The sequence below is a fragment of the Balaenoptera borealis genome, assembly GCF_965194805.1.
Source record: "Balaenoptera borealis genome assembly, chromosome: 1".
Classification (NCBI taxonomy): Eukaryota; Metazoa; Chordata; class Mammalia; order Artiodactyla; family Balaenopteridae; genus Balaenoptera; species Balaenoptera borealis.
The window spans coordinates 162638865-162659413 of record NC_138860.1 but is presented as its reverse complement, the minus strand read 5'-3'; the positions used below and the strand labels follow the sequence as shown (position 1 = coordinate 162659413).

The following is a 20549-nucleotide window of genomic DNA, read 5'->3' as shown; positions in this document are numbered from 1 at the left end:
TCATTTGATCATACATGTGAGGGGGTATTTCTGGGCTCTCTGTTCTATTCCATTGGTCTGTATGTCTGTCTTTATGCCAATAACACACTGTTCTGATTATTGTAGATTTGTAGCTAAGTTTTAAAACAGAAAGTGTGAGCCTCCAGTCTGTTCTTCTTTTTCAAGATTTTTTGGCTATTCCAGTCCCTTGAGATTCACTATGAATTTTAGGATGCGTTTTTCTATTTTGGCAAAAAAATGTCATTGAGATTTTGATAGAGATTGCATTGAATCTGCAGATCGCTTTGGGTAGTATTGACATTTTAACAATATTAAGTCTTCCAATCCATGAACATGTGACATGTTTTCATTAATTTATGTCTTCTTTAATTTTTTTCAGCAATGTTTTGTAGTTTTCATTGTACAAGTCTTTCACTTCCTTGGTTAAATTAATTCTTAAGTATTTTATTTTTGGATGTTATTGTAAATGGAATTGTTCTTGTAATTTCCTTTTGAGATTATGAAATCATTTTCTATACACTGTGTACAGAAAATGATTTTTGTGTGTTGAGTTTGCATCCTGCTACTTTGATAAATTCATTTATTGTTCTAACGAAGTCTTTAGGGTTTTCTACATATAAGATCATATCACCAGCAAACAAATAATTTTGCTTCCTCCTTTCCAATTTGGATGACTTTATTTCTTTTTCTTGCCTACTTGCTTTGGTTGTTGAATAGAAGTGGCAAAAGCAGGCATTCTTCCCTTGTTCCTGATATTAGAGGAAAAGCTTTTAGTCTTTCACCACTGAGTATGATATTTGCTTTTATTGTGTTGAGGTAATTTCCTTCTAATCCTATTGTGCTGAGTGTTTTTATCATGAAAGGGTGTTGAATTTTGTCAAATGCTTTTTCTGCATCAATTGAGATAATGATGGGGTTTTTTCTTCATTTTGTTGATGTGGTGTATTACATGGATCAATTTTTGTATGTTGAACCATTCTTACATTCCAGAATAAATCCCACTGGGTCATGGGTGTTTTTCTGAATTCTGTTTGCTTGTATTTTGTTGAGAACTTTTGTATCAATGTTCATAGGGAATACTGATCTGTTCCTTGGTATTTATAGTGTTATTGAATAAAATTTTTCCCATTTCCATTTCTAGGTGTTTACTTTTTTAAAAATATTTACCTTGTATCCACCTGCCTTACCAAATTCTCTTACTAATTCTAGTAGCTTTTTTGTCATTGTTGATATCAGCAAAATTAGTATCTCTTCTTTCCCAATGCTTTTATCAATGTATTACCTTGTTCTAATCCATATGGTAGTAACTTCAAGGCAATATTTAATAACAATGGTGATTGTGGTCATCCCTGTCATATTTTAACTGAAATAGTTCAGGACTTTGCCATTTGGAATGCTGCTCTTCATTGGTTAAAGATACTTTTTTTTTTAGATTCTATTTTTTTTTTTAATTTATTTATTTATTATTTATTTATTTTTGGCTGTGTTGGGTCTTTGTTTCTATGCAAGGGCTTTCTCCAGTTGCGGCAAGCGGGGGCCACTCTTCATCACGGTGCGCGGGCCTCTCACTATTGCAGTGTCTCTTGTTGCAGAGCACAGGCTCCAGACGCGCAGGCTCAGTAGTTGTGGCTCACAGGCCTAGTTGCTCCGTGGCATGTGGGATCTTTCCAGACCAGGGCTCGAACCCGTGTACCCTGCATTGGCAGGCAGATTCTCAACCACTGCACCACCAGGGAAGCCCAAAAATACTTTTTTTTTTTTTCTTTTCGTGTTTAAGAAATTTATCTCCACTTCTTAATGTTAATTTTTCCTTTTTATCATTTATTTATTCAGATGAATGTGGTTCTCATGTATATTAGAGGACTCGAATTTGCCTGTGCTTAACTGATAAGGTGAGCTTGCTTTTGGCATGTGATTAGAGCAAACTGCACATTCTTGTTAAGAATGACTATTGAGGGACTTCCCTGGTGGTCCAGTGGTTAAGAGTCCACATTCACAGTGCAGAGGGTCTGGGTTTGATTCCTGTTAAGGGAACTAGATCCCACATGCTGCAACTAAAAGCCTGCATGCCAGGACTTCCCTGGTGGCACAGTGGTTAAGAATCTGCCTGCCAATGCAGGGGACACGGGTTTGATCCCTGGTCTGGGAAGATCCCACATGCTGCAGAGCAACTAAGCCCATACACCACAACTACTGAGCCTGTGCTCTAGAGGCCATGAGCCACAACTACTGAGCCCGAGCACCACAACTACTGAAGCCCGCGTGCCTAGAGCCCATGCTCTGCAACAAGAGAAGCCACCACAATGAGAAGCCCACACACCACAATGAAGAGTAGCCCCTCCTCGGGCTTCCCTGGTGGTGCAGGGGTTAAGAACCCACCTGCCAATGCAGGGGACACAGGTTTGAGCCCTGGTCCGGGAAGATCCCACATGCTGTGGAGCAACTATGCCTGTGTGCCACAACTATTGAGCCTGCACTCTAGAACCCGTGAGCCACAACTATGGAGCCCACGTGCCACAACTACTGAAGCCTGCGCACCTAGAGCCCGTGCTCTGCAACAGGAGAAGCCCCTGCTCGCTGCAACCAGAGAAAGCCCACGCACAGCAACGAAGAACCAACACAGCCAAAAATAAATAAATAAAATAAATAAATTTATTTAAAAAAAAAGAGTAGCCCCTGTTAGCTGCAACTAGAGAAAGCCCGCATGCAGCAACGAAGACCCAACTCAGCCAAAAAAAAAAAAAAAAAAAAAAAAAGGGGGCCTGCATGCCACAACTAAAAGATCCTGTATGCCTCAATGAAGATCCTGTGTGTTGCAACTAAGACCCAGAGCAGCCAAATAAATAAATAAATAAATAAATATTAAAAAAAAAAAAGAATGGCTATTGAATTTTATTAAAGCCTTTCAGCATCTACTGATATCATCTTAAGACTTTTCTTCTTTGATTCATGAAGTTTATGAACTACATTGATACATTTCCTGAAATTCTAACCACCTTCATATATTTGAAATTACCCAATTTGGTTGCAGTGTATTATTCTCGTGTGCTAAATTTCATTTGCTAATATTTTATTTGGAATTTTTGCCTCTATTCATTAGTAAAGGTGGGCCATAGTTTGTTTTTTGGAACTATCTTTATCAGAATTTGGTTTTTAAATTATGTCAGCTTTATAAAATGCATTGGGGAGCTTTCCAAATTTTGGCCGGACTAGTAGATCAAATTACAGTGGAATTGTGTATTCTTTAAAGGTTAGATGGAACTGAGTTGGAAAACTATCAGGTTCTGATTCTTTTATTACATGGTAGATGTCTAATCACCTTTAGTTTTCTTTTATGATGATTGTTATATTATAGCTTTCCTTCTCTTTTTGCATTTCTGTTTTTTTTTTTTTTTTTTTTGGCAGTGCTGCATGGCTTGTGGGATCTCAGTTCCCTGACCAGGGATTGAACCCAGGCCACGGCAGTGAAAGCCTGTAATCCTAACCACTAGGCCACCAGGGAATTCCATCTAATTTCTTAAGATGAGTTTTAAGTTCATGTATATTTTTAGTATTTCATTTTTAATAATAAAGATAGTAAGGTTATAAAATTTCCCCTGGCTACAAAAGGAAGAATTTGCTGTGTTCTATAATTATATGTGTTATTTGTGTTATATGTGTGTTATATGTGTTATAATCTGAAGTGTTCTCTTTTTCATTGCTTTCTAGATAGTTTATAATTTTAGTTTTTATGTCCTCTTTGACTTCACTGTTATCTAGAAGTCTGTTTAATTTCCAGGCATTCAAAGGTTTTCTTATCACCTTTTTATTATGCATTTGTAATTTTATTGGATTACGATTAGAGTATGCCCTATAAACTTTTATTAAAGATGTGTTAATGTTTTCTTTGTGAACCAAGCATATGGTCTAATTTTGTAAATCATTCACGCGCATATGAAAAAAAGGATATTCTATATGCAATGTATGTTAGGTTCCACAAATGACTACTAAATCAAATTCATTAATTCAATTATTCGGTTCCTCTAAATTTTGCCTATTCTGTACTAAATCAGTTTAATCACAGTATGATTGTATTTCTATCAAGTTCTCCTTGACTTTTTAATAGTTTTTGCTTTATAAATTTAGTTGCCATGTTGTTTAATTTATGATTATTAAAACTTCTTAAATTATTCTTTTTATTAATACATTATATTACCCAATTTAATGCTTTTCTTTAGATTCCTCCTGATATTAACATTGCCTCTTCTACTTTACTTAACATCACCAGGGATGTCTTACCCACTCCCTTATTTTCAACTTTTCTTTATCACTTTGTTTTAAATCTTTTTCTTATATGCAGTACACAGTTGGGTTTGTTTTTTAACTCAGTCTGACAGTCGGTTTTTCAATGGGATCATTCAGTTTATTTACACTTAATGGCAATTGATAACACTCACTTAACTGATACGATGTTTATTATTTATTTTATTTTGCTGATTCCTCTGGTTTTATCAAATTACCATTCATTCCCCCTTTTTCTTGTTATTTGTTGAGTTCTACTATATTTTTCCATTTTACTTATGATTTCTTTTCCTTTCCCTATGCTTATCGATGCACACATATTTTTCTTCTGTCATGTAAAAAAATATCAACTATTTGCCATATAGAGATGCTTTCTTCCCCTACTTCTTTCCCTTCCCCTCAAACGATAAGATCTTTTTGAGTACTTTTATTTCCCCATTCTCCACCCTCATTAAGCCTTTGGATGGGTTTTACCACTCCTCTCCTTACTCCCCCACCCTTGATCTTAGTTCCCCGACCAGGGATTGAACCTGGCCCTCTCGGCAGTGTAAGTGTGGAGTCCTAACCACTGGATCGCCAGGGAATTCCCTCTTCTATTTCATCTTAATAATTTTTTTAGCCTTAATGTTATACAGTTCCAGATAGTTTATTAATAGCCAATGAATATATATTATATATTTAGGTAGTCTATCAGTATCCAACGGATATTCAGTGGATATTGATAGACTACCTGAAATTGAATCTAAAGAAATATATGAGATTTCCTTTGTAATCATATGTATTTTATTTTATACATTTTAAAACATTCAGAGAAGGATTTTATAGCACACACAAAAAAGGTAAGAATGCTTGCTCCAGACAATCCCAGCTGCCCCTACAACTTCAATGACCATTTCTACAGTAATGACTGTCATTTTTTTTCTCCAATCCATGCTTGTCCTGAATTCCAGACCCACAGATTTACACATACACACTTACACACTCCACACTTGAGAATCCCAAGTAGTGCTTTAAAGGAACCTCTAATTCAACATTTCCAAAACCACGCTCATAGCTTCTTCCTAGTCTGGTTCTTGTCCAATGAAATCTTTCTCAGAAAATGGTGCTGAGAAAGCCAGAAGCCTAGGAATCACACTTGAATCTTTCATCTCTCTTACCTTCATACCTAATCCTCACCAAGATCTGTTCATTTCATCTTCTAAACTTTCCTCATGTCTGTCCACTTCCCTCCATAGCTTGGAGATCATTGGTGCTTTAGTGGAATGGGAGGGGTGAAATCAGACTGGTGTGGGTTGATAGATGGTGGGTGGGAGATAGCCACTATAGATAACTCTTTTGGGAAATCTGGGCAAAGAATCCTGGAAGATTTTGGAAGATGATATCCTTCTCTCCTTGCATTCCCAGCCCCAACTTTAGCCCAGCCATGCTCCTGGGTCAGACAATTGCTGGCACCAGTAAACAGAGCCTCAGACCTATTGCTGAGCATCCACAGGGTGAATGAAATATCATAGAAACACCCCAGGTGGGGATATGAAAGAATTGCGTGTGCGGGGAGGTGGGAGGTTCCTTGTAATATTATAAAACTAATGCTACAAGGCATGCATATCCTCCATCTACCCATGCTCACCTCCAACCTGTTCCCCAAACAACAGGCAGGAATCTTTTCAAATGTAAATCATTTAAAAAGTATTTTGTTCCCACCTTAACCCCTGAAGTGGCTTCCCACTGCTCTTAAGATAAAGGTAAAAAATCTTGAAGCCTACAGGCATTAAATGCTCAAGCTCCAGACTTCTGCATCAGTTTTTTCTCCCCTGACTCTCTGCATTTGCGCTCTGTACCACAGCCACTTGAGACTTCTTTTGATTCTTCCAACACATTATATCTCTTCTATCACTGGACTTTGGATATGCTGTCCCCTCCGCTTGGGGTGTTCCCATTCTCTTTTTGTTTAGTTAATTCCTAGCTCAAATGTCACTTCTCCAGAGAAGTCTTCATTGCTCTCCAAGACAGGTTAAGACCTCCGCTGCACTCTCTCGTAATATCCTGTCCTTTTCCTTCATAGCACTTGTCACAGTTTGTGATTATGCAGTTGTTGTCATTATAATTTGATTAATGTCTGCCATCTCTAATAGACTGGAAGCCTTAGGAGGGCAGGAACCATATCTCTTTTTATAGTATCTTCAGCCATGATAGCATAGTGCCCAGCACCTGAAAGGTAATTAGTAACGTGTGTGTATGTCTGTGACTGGTCAAGTGTCTGAATACGCAAAGCAAAGCAGACCCGGACTGTGGTGACCTCATAAGGAGAAATCACACTGAGAAGCTGTCAGAGCAGCCCATCTGCTTCCCTCAAGGACATCCCTCTGGTTGGGCCACTGTCAACTGCAGCTTATAACAGGATATACCACCTACTTGTTTGGTTTCTGAATCATCTGAATCCACCCTCATTCAGTAATGTGGACTATCAGCTTTCAGGGACAGAGAACAACCTTGAAATAATAACTATTTATTCATTCGAACAATATTTATTCTGTGTCTACCCCTCCTGTATTCAAACATTGTACTGGGCATGGGGAAACACAGATGAATAAGGCCTGGGTATTATTCTCAAGGAATTTATAGTTTTGAAGCACAGTCAGATGTGTAAACAAATTATAACTTCCTGTTTTAAAACACTAATTTTTTTTTTTTTTTTTTGCAGGTGGGTTATATTGTTTTTTTCACACACACACACTGTATTTTATTTTTACAAGAGATAAATAGACTGACACCAATAAAACACTAATATTATAAGGCACTCTCAAAGTTTTAAAGGATCACAGAGTATCCTGTCAAAGCATTTAGCAAAACCCTAGCTAGAAGAGATGCTATTTAGAATGATGACCCAGGGGACACACTTTTCAAACCTTCTGAGCTCTAACTTTGGACCAGTTCAGACCACAAGAAAGCAATCTGCTTGGACCACATTAGACAAGCCCCTTAAAAAGTAACCATCCCTAGGTTGCTTTTATGTCCTTGGCTTTTATTGGACATAACAAGAAATATTGATTTAATTTTTCCTTTGCATTTGTTGTTCAAATCTTCTTAATTGCTTTATTACATCATTTATTGGTTCCTAATAAAGTCACATGAGAAACTACCTGTAGAATTTAGTGTTATGAAAAAAAATCTACGGTCTGTCTCCTCTGATGAACTGATTTTTCAGATGACAAAATCTATTCAACATGTACTGTGTTTTCATTTTTGCCCTGGCAGCCAGAAAACTGAGAACTAAAATATCAAATTCAGTCACAGTCATGCTTAACCCCAGGATAATTGTGATCTCATTTTTCTTTGGCCCTAATGTTCTTTTTCTAGCTGTTGTTTGTTTGTTTGTTTTTGCCTATTGTAAACCTTTATGTCCTTATGGAAAAGAAATGGGATAAAATAAATTTAACATTTGGTATGCTCAGTCATTTTAGAGTTATTTCTGCTATTTGTCAAAGATAAATGCAAGAAAACTTAACCTATGTTTGGATCTTAATAAAATTTGGAGAAATTGGGGAGGACAGAGAAGAGCAACAGAAAAGGGACAAAGAATGGGACTGAGGTAGTATCGCTCATATTCTCCAACTCAAATACTGGGGCACATTGATCTGGCATATGGTCTAGTAAAAGAGAGTATCTGAAATTTGGACTGTTTTGGAAAACCCCAGAGATGTGGTTAGACGGACAGATCCCAGGAGGCATGGCCATTATATATATATATATATATTATATATATATATATATAAAATATATATATATTATATATATATATGAATAGTTATAGAAAGGTTTTAGCCTTTTTGGATCACAGATCCCTTTGATGATCTCTTCAAAGTATTGAACCTACTTCCCAGTACTAGACATGCACATACGGTTCCCGAAAGCAGAACCCTCCTGTTAACTATTTATCTTTCCAGAATATCAAAAGCACTTTATAGCTGGCACTGCTTTGAAGAATTCGGATAGACCTGAGGAAGCATCTGGGCTGCCAGGTTAGACAGGGAGACTGGCAAATCAGTCATCAGCTGAAGTTCTTAACCCTCTGACACCATTCTTGGATGATTTAAGCCAGTGGGTTGTTTTCTGTTTGTTCTTTAACTGTTTGGACTAACAGACCCCTGTGATGAGCCGACGAAGATATGGGTCATCTATCCCAAGATAGGTCCACACACACACGCTATTTTGCACACAATTTCATGGGGTTGGTGGACTTCCTGAAGTCCACCCTCAGACTTTGGGTTATGTTTAAGTGAAGACTTTCCTGGACTCGGGGGGATGCCCCTGCAGACCTTTTAGAATAACCCTCTCTCATCACAGGGACTAGAGCGTTCTGGATGGAACGAGGTTACCGTACCGGGAGACAACCGAACCCCGCGGCCTCTGGACAGGCCCCGCCAACTCTCCCCTCCCCCATGCCCGTTCGCGCAGGTGCGAAAACCTAAGATGCCACCCCGGCGCGCCTGCTCAGGAAGATGGGGGGACGATGGGACCCTGGGAGCGGCAGTGGCGGGGGTGGGGGCCTTCCCGACCTTGCTTGGTGACCAAGCTCTCCGCCCAGGCCTTTCCATTTCCTCAGCAGGGGGCGCCGCGGGCCGGAACGTGCTGACGGACCTCCCAGAGCGGCCCTTCCGGCTTCCACCCCCTGTTCTGGGCGGTGGCGAGGGCCCGTGACGTCACAGGAGGCGGGGCCAGCCCCTTTGCCGGTGCTGGAGCCGCCATTGGAGCCGGCTTGGCTTGCGGGCTCCGCTGCGGAGCGGGAGGTTGGGCCGCAGTTAAAGTCGCGTCGGCTCCTGGTCCCTGGCCCTTCAGCGGCATGGCGTGCGGGGCGACGTTGAAGCGGCCCATGGAGTTCGAGGCGGCGCTGCTGAGCCCCGGCTCCCCGAAGCGGCGGCGCTGTGCCCCTCTGCCCGGCCCCACTCCGGGCCTCAGGCCCCCGGACGCCGAGCCGCCGCCGCTGCTTCAGACGCAGACCCCACCGCCGACTCTGCAGCAGCCCGCCCCGCCCGGCAGCGAGCGGCGCCTTCCAACCCCGGGTAACCTACGCTGCGGGCTTGGCAGGAAGCCAGGCCCAGGCATTTTTTTGAAGGGGGTGGGGGAGGGAAGGTCATGAACGCTAGGCTAATTCACTCGCGGACCCCTTCTTTGCCCTGAGAAAAGGGAACTGGGGTGTCGCTGGGCCCGGTCGCTTCCGGGGATGGGAGACATCCGGGAGGCGTCGGGGGGCCACAGTGTCGGTTTTCGGTTTTCTTGGAGCTGGAGAGCCTAGAGGGGTGGGCAGGAGGAAGATGGGAATATCCCCGGCCGCTCGGGGCCCTCGCAGCCCCCGTAGCCCTTCCTGCGTCCGCCACCCGCGCCTGCACTGAGCCACCCTGCAGATCCAGTGGGCCATGGAAAATTGGATTCCGCTCACGAACCCGGCCTTGAGGGTGTGGGGTTGGGGGCGGGTTGCTGGGAGGGGGCCTGAGTGCGTGCTGTGCAGCACTGTGCTGTGGCTTGTAGGGAGACCTGATTTCCAGAAGTCTTTAGGGACCTCAGGCCGCCGTCGAAGTCGTGGAATCCGATTTCAACCTGTTTCTAAGAGACTGGCCCTGTTCTTTTATTGTATGGCTGTGGTCCTGTACCATATATGGCTTGAAATCGGTAGGTCGTTAGCTAGAATTTGAGAATCCTTAAACATACAGAGGTTCTGGAAGCAGGAATTCAACCATCCGTAACAGAGAGATTTTCCTTCAATAGGGATTCCACATAGGCCAAGGAAAGAGAAGAACTGCTGTGACAATAAAGTTTAAAAAAAAAAAAAACAAAAACCCGAACCCCTAACCATTGCGCAGGAGTAGAGGGGAAAGTGCATCAGAGTGAATAGTTAGCAGTTTTAAAGGGCTCCCGGAAATGCGGGGCGGGGGCGGGGGTGCCTCAAAACTGGACTTTGGCAAGTCATTTCTTTGTGTGGGTTTTTCTATTCCTCAAGCGTTGTCAAAACCTTGAGGTGGCCTTAAAATCATTCTTTTCTTGCCCCTTTTCAGTTACCAGTGTCTTTAGCCATTATTTCCTCCTCCCTCTGTGTATCCACGATGCAGATTTGAGGCCCTCATCCTCTCACACCAAGATCCCAGCAGTTGCCAGCCAGGCTCTCCTAGGCACTGTATCCTTACTCGTGTTCACCTTATCTCTTCTTTATCCTGGCATTCAAAGGATTTATCAACTCTAACCATTTCTTACTTAGTCAGTCTTTTATACATTTTTTCCCCAAACTATGCCTTTGCTCTTTTCCCCCAGACCCACTTGGCTGTGCCTGTATCCTGTCTTCCATCGTGATGTTTTCACCTTCTGTTTGCTAATCCAAATACAGTCATTTCTTCAAGTCTTCCATCATTACCTGACTAACCCTGCTCCATAAGGAACTCTATTCTACTTTAAATTCCCTGATCACTTATTGTTTCAAAGCCTTATGTACTGAATGAAATAATGTTTGCAAAAGCAGGGTACATAGATGTCCTCTTGAAGTGATATTTTTTTCTTCCACTGCTCCTACAGATACCCAAGGATAGTCACATAATCTTTCTGGATCTCTCTTGTGCAAAATAGAATTAATACTTGCCCTATCTGTCTCGATGGAATTTATGTAAATGTTTTATTTCTTCCAATACTACCCTCTAGATTAATTTTGTGGTAGTTCACAACATAGCAAATGCTTACTAAGTGATTGTTCAATGTATTTGGAAGCCTAAATATGGCAGGGTGCTGTAATGGGGTCGCTGTTTTTTTAATCTTAAAATTTAATTTTTGCATAGATTTCTTGGTCATTTTGTGTTAAAATATTTTATTAAAAATATTCATTTGTAAAGGTTGATCAGTTATGGTTCTGTCATGAAAGAAACTGAATAATTTGATGCTTTGGCTGAAGTGAAAGATGCCTTCTGGATTAAAAAGGAAGAATGGGGAGGAAATATTAATTGCTATACAAAAAGAAAGAATAAAGCCAACTAATAGAAAAGTGAATTTAAAAATCAGTGACTTCGTATCAAAATATCCTAGTTGTTAACTCAAAAGTTCTTTTAGAAATAGTCAAGAAACTTATGTTCTTACTAAACTTAAAAAAAAAAAAAGATACGTATCATAGCATTTTTTTATGGAAGGAGCCTATAAAAATTAAGCCTTTCATTGCTTAAAGGAGCTAGATGGATACCAGACATGGAAGGGGTTTGCTGACCTCCAGGAAATGTTTGTAAACATGGAGGGAGTCTAGATGCAAAGCAGTTAATTGATCATGACTTGAGGGTTGGAGAGTAACTTCCAGAAAGAGGTAGCATTTTAGCTGGGTCTTGAATAATGTTGGGGGGAGAGACTGCCCCAGTTCAAGCAAAGGAAAACTGCGAGAGCAAAGGCTAGAAAACCCACAGGTTAAGGAAAGGATAGTTTAATGCAGCTCGGTTGTAGTAGAACTGGAAAAATAATTTGGGGCCAAGTCTTGGAAGGCATGGAATGCCATGTTCAAGAGTTTGAATTTGGTCTGTAGCAACTAGGAGTCATTGTAAAATTTTGAAGATGGGCTTAGTCTGATATAAGCTGGAAGCACAACCTCAAATAATAACGGGAGGCAAGAATTTAAATGATTATCCACTGTTAAAAAGAAATTTGCATTTTTCTTTTTTTTAAAAAAATGCCTTGGCCTGCTTGGGAAGAAAGTCACAGCTACTTCTTTTTCTCCTGTGCATACCATTTTTAGATTCTTGGACTTCCCAGGCCTTCTACCAGCCTTAATGTTGTATCTTTCCATTTGTTCACTTTGCTGTACAGGAGGCAGTTAGAAGTTTATCAAAGACCTTCTGTTCTCATGAGCATTGTCCTCATACTTGTCCTTTCTTGTTTCAAGTCTTTGCAGTTCCTTACATCCTTGTATTGATTCTGGCAAGTATGTGCTTGGAGACCAACGCATTTTAAAGATGAAGCAAGGACTTCATAAATTCAGGGATCTAAAATATGATCTTCATAGCATTCTGAAAGGAAAGCTTTGCTAATCCTGCATTGTTCCAGTGTTCAGGCTTGAGAGTTCTGGAGTTTAGCTACGTGTGGAGCTACTTTGAGTTCATGTCAGTCCCTGGACTGTACCATCACTTGTTATGACGTTGTTAATGTCTTTGGTGTTGATTCTCACAACTTTATTGGGTAGGCATTTAACATTTGTTTTGAAGTACTAGGCTAAAGATCCTGAATGATTTCCCAAGGTCATAGTCACATAGGTAGGAAGAAGCAAAATGGCATTATTAACACTTACCCCCCATTAAAAAAAATTGTTACAACAAAGTAAATATTAGAATAATGTGAGTGGGGGGGGTGATATAATTTCCTGGTTTTTGTTTTTTATGAGGAGGCTTTATGATCTGGAAAGTGAATACATAGTCTATCAAAAAACCCCAAAAAACTTGTTGAAAACCACATCTTTCCAGATTCTGTGTTGTCTCTGGGAGTGGCCTTCAAGTTGGTTAGTGATTTGTGTTCCCTGGACTCCGTTTAATAGCGTTAACAAATTAGTTTATGATTACCTTGACACAGAATAGTAATCTGAATCCTACCAAATATTGCCTCTTATAGGATCAGAAAATTCTTTTCTAAGCTCTGACCATCAGTTCCAAGCAGTAACCTCAGGTCTTCTCTTGGTCAGTGTCCAGGCTGTGAACATAATGTTTTCTGCTCTCCTCTTCCCCAAAGATCTTGAATCCCAAACAGGACAAGAGTTTCATTGTTAGAAGGCCTTGGTATAAGAGACTCGATCCTAATACCCTTGTTTGTGAAGTTGTGCAACTCAGAGGAGATCAAAAATAGCTTCTTATTAGGTGAAGGAGCTAAGGATGGTTTTGTTTGTTTGTTGCTGTAAGTTGTCCTACTTAATCCTACAGCAAACAGCAGATCTGGTCTTCATTGTCACAAGAAAAGAAGCAAAGGGAACTACCTGGGTGGTTTATGCCAAAATAGCTGCTATCCTATGTATTACTGAAATAGTGGCAACAAGAGGAAACACTTTGGGGATTATAGGAGGAGTGCTTTATCTGGTATAAACACTTTTGTTAATATAACATGGGAGGAGGGACAAGAAGCTTGAAGAAGTAACACAGTAAAGTGAATGCTCAAGTGTGTTTCTTTTTTATTAGAGCAAATTTTTCAGAACATAAAACAAGAATATAGTCGTTATCAGAGGTGGAGACATTTAGAAGTTGTTCTTAATCAGAGTGAAGCTTGTACTTCGGAAAGTCAGCCTCACTCCTCAGCACTCACAGCACCTAGTTCGCCAGGTAAGCATGTTTAGTGTGCACCATCCATTTAAGAGTTTGTAAGTGGTAATTAAAATGATGGTTTCCTAAACCAGAATTGATTTTATCTAAACTAATAAAATTGGTAAAGTGTATTCATTGTATTACTACTTATAAATACTTTTAAAACCATGGAGTCATGAAATTGCAAAAGACCTTAGATTGATTTGATTGGACTTCCTTCCACCCAATTCAAGAGTACCCTCTATAACTGCAGTATATAATACCATAGCCAGTAGCCACATGTAGCTGTTTAATTTTCAATTACTTAAAATTTAATAAAATTTTAATTCAGTTTCTCGCTGCGGTAGCCATATTTCAAGTACTTAGTAGTCACGTGTAGCTGTTGTATTAGACAGCACTATAGAACATTTCCGTTATTGCAGAAAGTTGTGTGACAGCACTGCTCTGTAACATTGACAGGTGGTCAGAGAGGATGGCTCAAAAATAGAATCTCAGGGTTGGAGGGAACTTTCATGGTCACATAGTTCAGCCATGAGTCTTGCCTGCCATATCCCTGTAAATAGTCAACAGGCCAGGGCCCAAACATCACCACTGGTGGTGGACTCTGCCTACTTTAACAGTAGAGGAGCTTGTTTCCACACAGAATATTCTACTTTATAACAGTTCTAAGAGTTATTAAAAATTACCTTGATTAAAACTTGTCTCCTGGGCTTCCCTGGTGGCGCAGTGGTTGAGAATCTGCCTGCCAATGCAGGGGACACGGGTTCGAGCCCTGGTCTGGGAGGATCCCACATGCCGTGGAGCAGCTAGGCCCGTGAGCCACAACTACTGAGCCTGCGCATCTGGAGCCTGTGCTCCGCAACGAGAGGCCACGATAGTGAGAGGCCCGCGCACCGCGATGAAGAGTGGCCCCCGCTTGCCTTAACTAGAGAGAGCCCTCGCACAGAAACGAAGACCCAACACAGCCATCCATCCATAATTAACTAACCAGCTAGCTAACTAACTAACTAACTAACCAACAAAACTTGTCTCCTTACAGAACACAGATTGATGTTGGCCAGGAGATAGGGGGAGCGGGGAATGGGGACAAACTGCTTAATGGGTAAGGGGTGTTATTTGGAGTGGTGGAAATATTTTGAAACTAGATAGGGGTGGTGGTTGTACAACATTATGACTATACTAAATGCCACTGAATTGTTCAGCTTTAAAATGGTTCGTTTTCTGTGAATTTCACCTCAAATAATTTTTTTAAAAATTGTCCTCTTGGAACACAGATTGATGTTGGCCAGGAGATAGGGGGAGCGGGGAATGGGGACAAACTGCTTAATGGGTAAGGGGTGTTATTTGGAGTGGTGGAAATATTTTGAAACTAGATAGGGGTGGTGGTTGTACAACATTATGACTATACTAAATGCCACTGAATTGTTCAGCTTTAAAATGGTTCGTTTTCTGTGAATTTCACCTCAAATAATTTTTTTAAAAATTGTCCTCTTGGGGACTTCCCTGGTAGTCCAGTGGATAAGACTCCATGCTCCCAATGTAGGGGACACGGGTTTGATCCCTAGTCCGGGAAGATCCCACATGCCATGGAGCAACTAAGCCTCTGCGCCACAGCTACTGAGCCTGCACTCTAGAGCCCGTGAGCCACAACTACTGAGCCTGCATGCCACAACTACTGAAGCCTGTGCGCCTAGAGCCTGTGCTCCACAACCCGAGAAGCCACCACAGTGGGAAGCCCACGCACCGCAACAAAGAGTAGCCCCCGCTAGCCGCAACTAGAGAAAGCCCACGCACAGCAACAAAGACCCAATGCAGCCAAAAATAAATACATTTAAAAAAAAAAAAAAAATTGTCCTCTTAAAACCCAAAGGTCTTGACCCTCAAACAACACCCTTTCCAATTAATTGCTCTTGCCCATACATGAGTGATAGATCTTTCAGTGGTTGTAGCTAGCAGGTCTCTCCTTAATATTCTCCTTGGATTTTAGTAATATCATTTTGAAGTAATAAAATGTTACAGGTAGCGAAACAATTATAAATAATTACTGACTAGATGTTTTGCAGGTTTTATTTGTAGAGAAGAAATTTTGGTTTAAGCAAATAATGATTTGTTTCAAGACGTTAACTGGTTTATAGACTAAGAGGGCTGAAGAAACAGATTCCAGGCTGAGCTTTGAGGAAAACTCAGAACTGGGCCGCCAACAGAGCTGCTGCTTTTATCATGATCAGGAAGCCAATTTCCATCTGGCATCCCAGGGGAAATTTTGGTTTCCAGCTGCAATCTCATGAACATTTCATTTTTCTCAACCTAGTTTCAAAAGGGATCAAGGATGAGATGTGTAGTGCCTAATCATCCCCTTCCGTCATTTGTCAGTGACTTAGCTAACAGTTTTTTATATTGGGCAAGTCAGCCATTTCTTATCAGAATCATCTGTGGAACTTAAAAGATGCCTAAGCCCTACCCCAGAATTAAATCAGCATACGTATCTTTTTTGTTGTTGTTAATTCTACAGATAATTATAATGTACCACCATGATTAAACATAGGTGTAGATGATCTCCAAGGATCTGGGTAGCTCTTATATTGTGAATCTACTTTCTCTAATTCAGACTAGAGGCTTTATATCAGCTTTAACCTTTTTGTTCTTGTCTTTTACCAAGTGAGCATTCTGTATGGGCTCGGATCGCTATGGCATCAGAACTGTTTTTCTGTGTGCAGATCATTTAGCACACCTGAATATGCTTTCCTCCTACTTCTTAATTTACCTTCAGCCTTGCCTTGTAGAATGAATGTCAGAATTTTGTGAAACTATTCCATGTAAAGTAGTGGAAAATATCATTTTTCTAAACAATTTTTATATCCTAGGACTCTTTGCATAGTTACTAATTCAGAACCCTAGAGCTAGAATGTATTATGTAAACTAGATATGTCTTTTGGCCAGGTTCCTCCTGGATGAAGAAGGACCAGCCCACCTTTACCCTCCGACAAGTTGGAATAATATGTGAGCGTCTCTTAAAAGACTATGAAGATAAAATTCGGGAGGAATATGAGCAAATCCTCAATACCAAACTAGCAGGTAGGCTGAGGCAGTGGCTATGCCATTGTTAATAGGGTTCTGTAAGGATTAATCCCAGTTAAGTAAATGGTAACTTAGAAAAAGCGTTAAGACTGAATACCAGAAGATTTAATGAATTGTGAGTATTAAGTTTCTCTCTTTGGTTACTCTCTTTTGGATTCTAAACATTTTATTTATACATTATATGGAAAGACTTTTCATTTACATTTCTGAAACAAGATAAGCCACGCTTTTCTTTCAAGAATTTTCCATATGAATAAAGGCATCGAGTAGGTTATTCGGGCAAGCTGGTGGGTAAACAGGTGGTAGGAATCATGCTGACCTCCCAACAGGTGGTTGGGAAGAGTATAGTCAACACATTCAGACTTCCTGGTGGGAGTCACTTTGTGGATGTGGGAAGTCAGGCATCCTGTGATTTAGAGGTACTTTAAAGTCTGGAAAGCACTGCTCAGGCTAGAACAAAGAGTGATTAGTGATGGCAACCAGTAGACCCTTTTGTGAAAGGAAGGGATCTAAATCAGGAATAGGAAGTAGTACCTGTTTAGTGAAAGAGGGTGATGTGATCAGAGAGGTTTCAGGCAACAGCTTCTTCCTGTAACAGTATTGTTTCCTCATGTGGTGGCCCACACCACAGAATGTTAATTGGTCAGCTTTAAATTGAGAACTGTTGATTTAACAACAGAGTTAAATGAATTTCTTTATAGTAACATTTTTTTGATCCTTTAATATACTAACAATGTGTATTATAAGAAGTAGCTGTAGTATGTCATTCCCCTATTCTACCCCCACTCCAAAATTGTTTAGACCAGCTGGCTGTAAGTCACTTCTGTGTTCATGGATGTCAGACTACCTTCTGTCTTTCTACTGAGTTTCCCTTCAGAAGGTACTTCTGTGGAACTGTCTGCAATTAGGTAATGTGGAATTTTCTCTCAGCTTTCTAGCCATTCCACCTCTATCACTCAGTGTGTATGTTGAAATTTATAGAAAAGATAGAGTGCAGAAAAGAGCTTCAAGCTTCATGTCCTATAGGAGATATACTAAAATTTGCTGGCTTATGGTAGTGAGCACAGCTGTCTATCTTGGGAAGCCATTAGCAGGAGATGGAATTACAGCAGGGGTGAGATTATTAGGAAAATGTTAGCAATGATCAGTGACCAAAACTAGGAGCCAGGGATTTGGCTCTGGGACCTAAGAGAAAGGAACAGATCTCAGAGTGACCATTATAAAAGCAGGGCCTGAGAGTGGATAATATAAACTGGGAAGCTAGATGTGATTCTGACACTTGATTCTTGAAAAACTGTGGGAGAGTTTCTGGGGATAGTATACACTGTCTTTCCCCTCACAGAACAATATGAATCTTTTGTGAAATTCACACATGATCAGATTATGCGACGATATGGGACAAGGCCAACAAGCTGTAAGTATTGCCAAGTTTTTCATTGAATTTTTCAACTTCCAAGAGCAAGATTTTGACACTGAGTACCTTGTCTCCTGAGAGCAGAAAGCCCCTGTGAAGTAAAATAATAGATAACATTTAAAGAATACTTATATGTCCAGCACTGTGCTAAACCCTTTAAATCCTCACAAAGTTTATTTAATCCACAATTACCTGTTGGGGAGGAACTATTCCTAGTCCCATTTTACAGGTAAGGATAGCATTTAAAGAATTTAAATAATTTGTCCAGGCTCATACAGCTAGTGGTTCAGCCAGGATTAAAACCCCAGGTGGTCTGACTTCAGTGCCAATTTGTTTAATACCTGGCTTTTCCCTCAGAAAGGTAGTTTCAATTGTTTATTTATGAAAGTTGAGTCCTTAAGCTAGTTTATCAAGTGTGTGGTCAGAATTTCTTAATTCTAAACATCTTGCAACTACCCGTTACTCAAAACATAAATTATAAATAGCTGTATATGTAAACTGAATCTGAGTCAGGTTTCTTAAATTCTTGCGAATTTAAGACCTCTTTAGTAGTGGTGATTGATATCCTCTACTGTTTATCACATTTACCGTTAGTTAATATTTGAAAAGCATGACACTATATTTTTCGTATTCTTACACTCATTTGTTTTTTATTCCTAATTTATAGACGTGTCCTGAAGCTTTCTTGCATATCTGGGTACCAGGTTTGACCTCAAGAGATGGCTGCTGTACACTTTTTGCAACTGGTTTGATATCACATTTCAGCTCCAACTTTGCATCCTGAGAACACTTAAATGTTTCTGCAGGTCCATTTTATACAACTTGAAAGACCTTAAAACTTTCCAGTTGCCACAAGCATATCTTTCTTCTCTGCTCATCCAATAAACAGCTGTGCCCTACTGTGATAGATTTTCCAAACAAAAATACCTGGAGCAGCAGTTTAGCAAAATATGCCCTCAGTGGCACTCAACAAATGGAGTTTCCCCAAGCACAGTTCTGTAAGAAGTGTGTGTGAGAGTGTGTGTATGTGTGTGTATGTATTTTAAGTTATTATTTGTATTGTGCAAATTTTTTTGATCTTGGGGATTCTGGCTGTGAATTTGATGCACGACAGTTATGGTTAAAAACATTTCCTTGGTCTACAGAAGATCATTAATGTTTTGTGACCATATAAGTTGTAACAGTGGATTGTTTTCTGTGTAGGTGTTATTGTTAAATACAGGGACTGTTTCCAGGCACAGAATATGAATCATAAGTTAGGATGGACATTAGATGTGATTATGACGACATAGCGAAGGTCTGTGGTCCTAGGTCTACAAATGCGTGGTGAGGAATTAGAACAAACCCGAGACAGGCCATTTGACACATGACTCTGCCTAGCTGTGTTAGAACATTACTTTGACTCCAAGCCTTAAAATACCCACGTGGAGTCTGTGCTCACCTCATTCACACAAGGAGCTCCCTGGACACTGAACCTCTAAGAAGGAAAGGAGTCTCCTCTGGAGCAGGAGCAGCAGGGTTTGCTTGGGAGCTTGACACAGGTGAGCATGGGGCTGGGCCATGCCCCGGAGGCACTGCTACTTGGGAGGCGCCACTTCACCTTTGTATCAGTTATTAAAAATAGAATTTGGATCCTTTGGTCAGGTTCCCCCAAATTCTTTTAAGAGATGTCCATGTTCAATTGCTTGAGCTTTGTTTTGGCAACCCCCTGCCTGAAGTTGCTTACAGACTGTTCTTCACCTTATTTCCAAGGCTGAGGAACAGAAAGTAGCCTCTGTTTTGAGGAGGTGGAAGTTAAGTATACATTTATTTTTTACTGTGACTTGTTCAGGACCACGTTTTACAAAATGCCTTGTTTCCTTTATTATTATTTCTGGAAAGGAAAGTTCTATTAAAATTGTTTTAGTTTGAATATAGAATAGTTTTTTTAATTAAGGCTTATTTTGAAAAAAACAGTTTAATTCAAATGTATGCCAGTACCTTCCAAAGTAAGGTAATATTCAGAGACAGTTGTCCTTATCAGATGGCTTAGAGAAGTTTCTGGAATATTCACATTCGAAGATTCCTTATTAATGAATGTCTTTGACTTAAATCTAACCAAAAACTGCAACATTATTCTTTGTACATTTTCATTATATAGTGTTAACAAGCTTAGTTGCAAACAAATAAAATACTTAAGCTATTTGTTTACCTTGCCTTCTTAATACTGTGATAATGTTTATTAATTCAAATAATTTATGTGAGGCTGCTATAACCATTTCCCTATTTCAGCATTACATTTAAGATTTAAAGACTTTTTAAAGCCCAGAAGTGATCTTTTAATAATTAAAGAATTATTTTTACTTCATATTTGAAGGGCAGTGTGTTTCATCTCTTCTTTTTCCAGGGTAGTCACTTGTTCCTGGAAGAGGAGAATAGCAGTGGCTGTAATGCGAGTGGCCTTACAGTGGGATAGTCACCCCAAAACAAGGGCAGGG

The 20549-nt window shown here is 40.2% G+C and overlaps 2 protein-coding genes across 4 annotated transcripts in view; one reads left to right on the top strand and one right to left on the bottom strand.

The window, feature by feature from the left end:
* Positions 1–8891, bottom strand: part of RHBDL2 (rhomboid like 2) — a 97287-nt gene extending 88396 nt beyond the window's left edge. Inside the window, exon 1 of the mRNA XM_082389010.1 lies at positions 8838–8891. Within this exon, the coding sequence (XP_082245136.1) occupies positions 8838–8876 (39 nt within the window). The 5' untranslated portion in view covers positions 8877–8891. The remainder of the gene's footprint in view (positions 1–8837) is intronic.
* A 110-nt stretch (positions 8892–9001) lies between these two features.
* Positions 9002–20256, top strand: AKIRIN1 (akirin 1). Of its 3 annotated transcripts, XR_014243738.1 has the most exons (6): positions 9002–9341; positions 13458–13598; positions 16521–16655; positions 17460–17566; positions 18001–18072; positions 18740–20256. XR_014243738.1 is itself a non-coding variant. In XM_082389312.1 (5 exons), the coding sequence occupies exons 1-5, from the start codon at positions 9122–9124 to the stop codon at positions 18748–18750; spliced, it is 579 nt and encodes a 192-aa protein (XP_082245438.1). In that variant the 5' UTR covers positions 9004–9121; the 3' UTR covers positions 18751–20256. The 3 variants fall into 3 exon arrangements, 2 of the variants coding, with proteins under 2 accessions (XP_082245437.1, XP_082245438.1); XM_082389312.1 differs by lacking the exon at positions 17460–17566 and having other exon boundaries at positions 9004–9341; XM_082389311.1 differs by lacking the exons at positions 17460–17566; positions 18740–20256 and having other exon boundaries at positions 9003–9341; positions 18001–18113.
* Positions 20257–20549: the final 293 nt, after the last annotated feature.

Excerpts from the sequence above, each read along its gene's own strand:
- AKIRIN1 (XM_082389311.1), top strand. The coding sequence starts at position 9,122 with ATGGCGTGCGGGGCGACGTTGAAGCGGCCCATGGAGTTCGAGGCGGCG. Across the intron at positions 13,599-16,520 it reads CACAGCACCTAGTTCGCCAG|GTTCCTCCTGGATGAAGAAG; the intron begins GTAAGCATGTTT and ends TCTTTTGGCCAG. Across the intron at positions 16,656-18,000 it reads CCTCAATACCAAACTAGCAG|AACAATATGAATCTTTTGTG; the intron begins GTAGGCTGAGGC and ends TTCCCCTCACAG.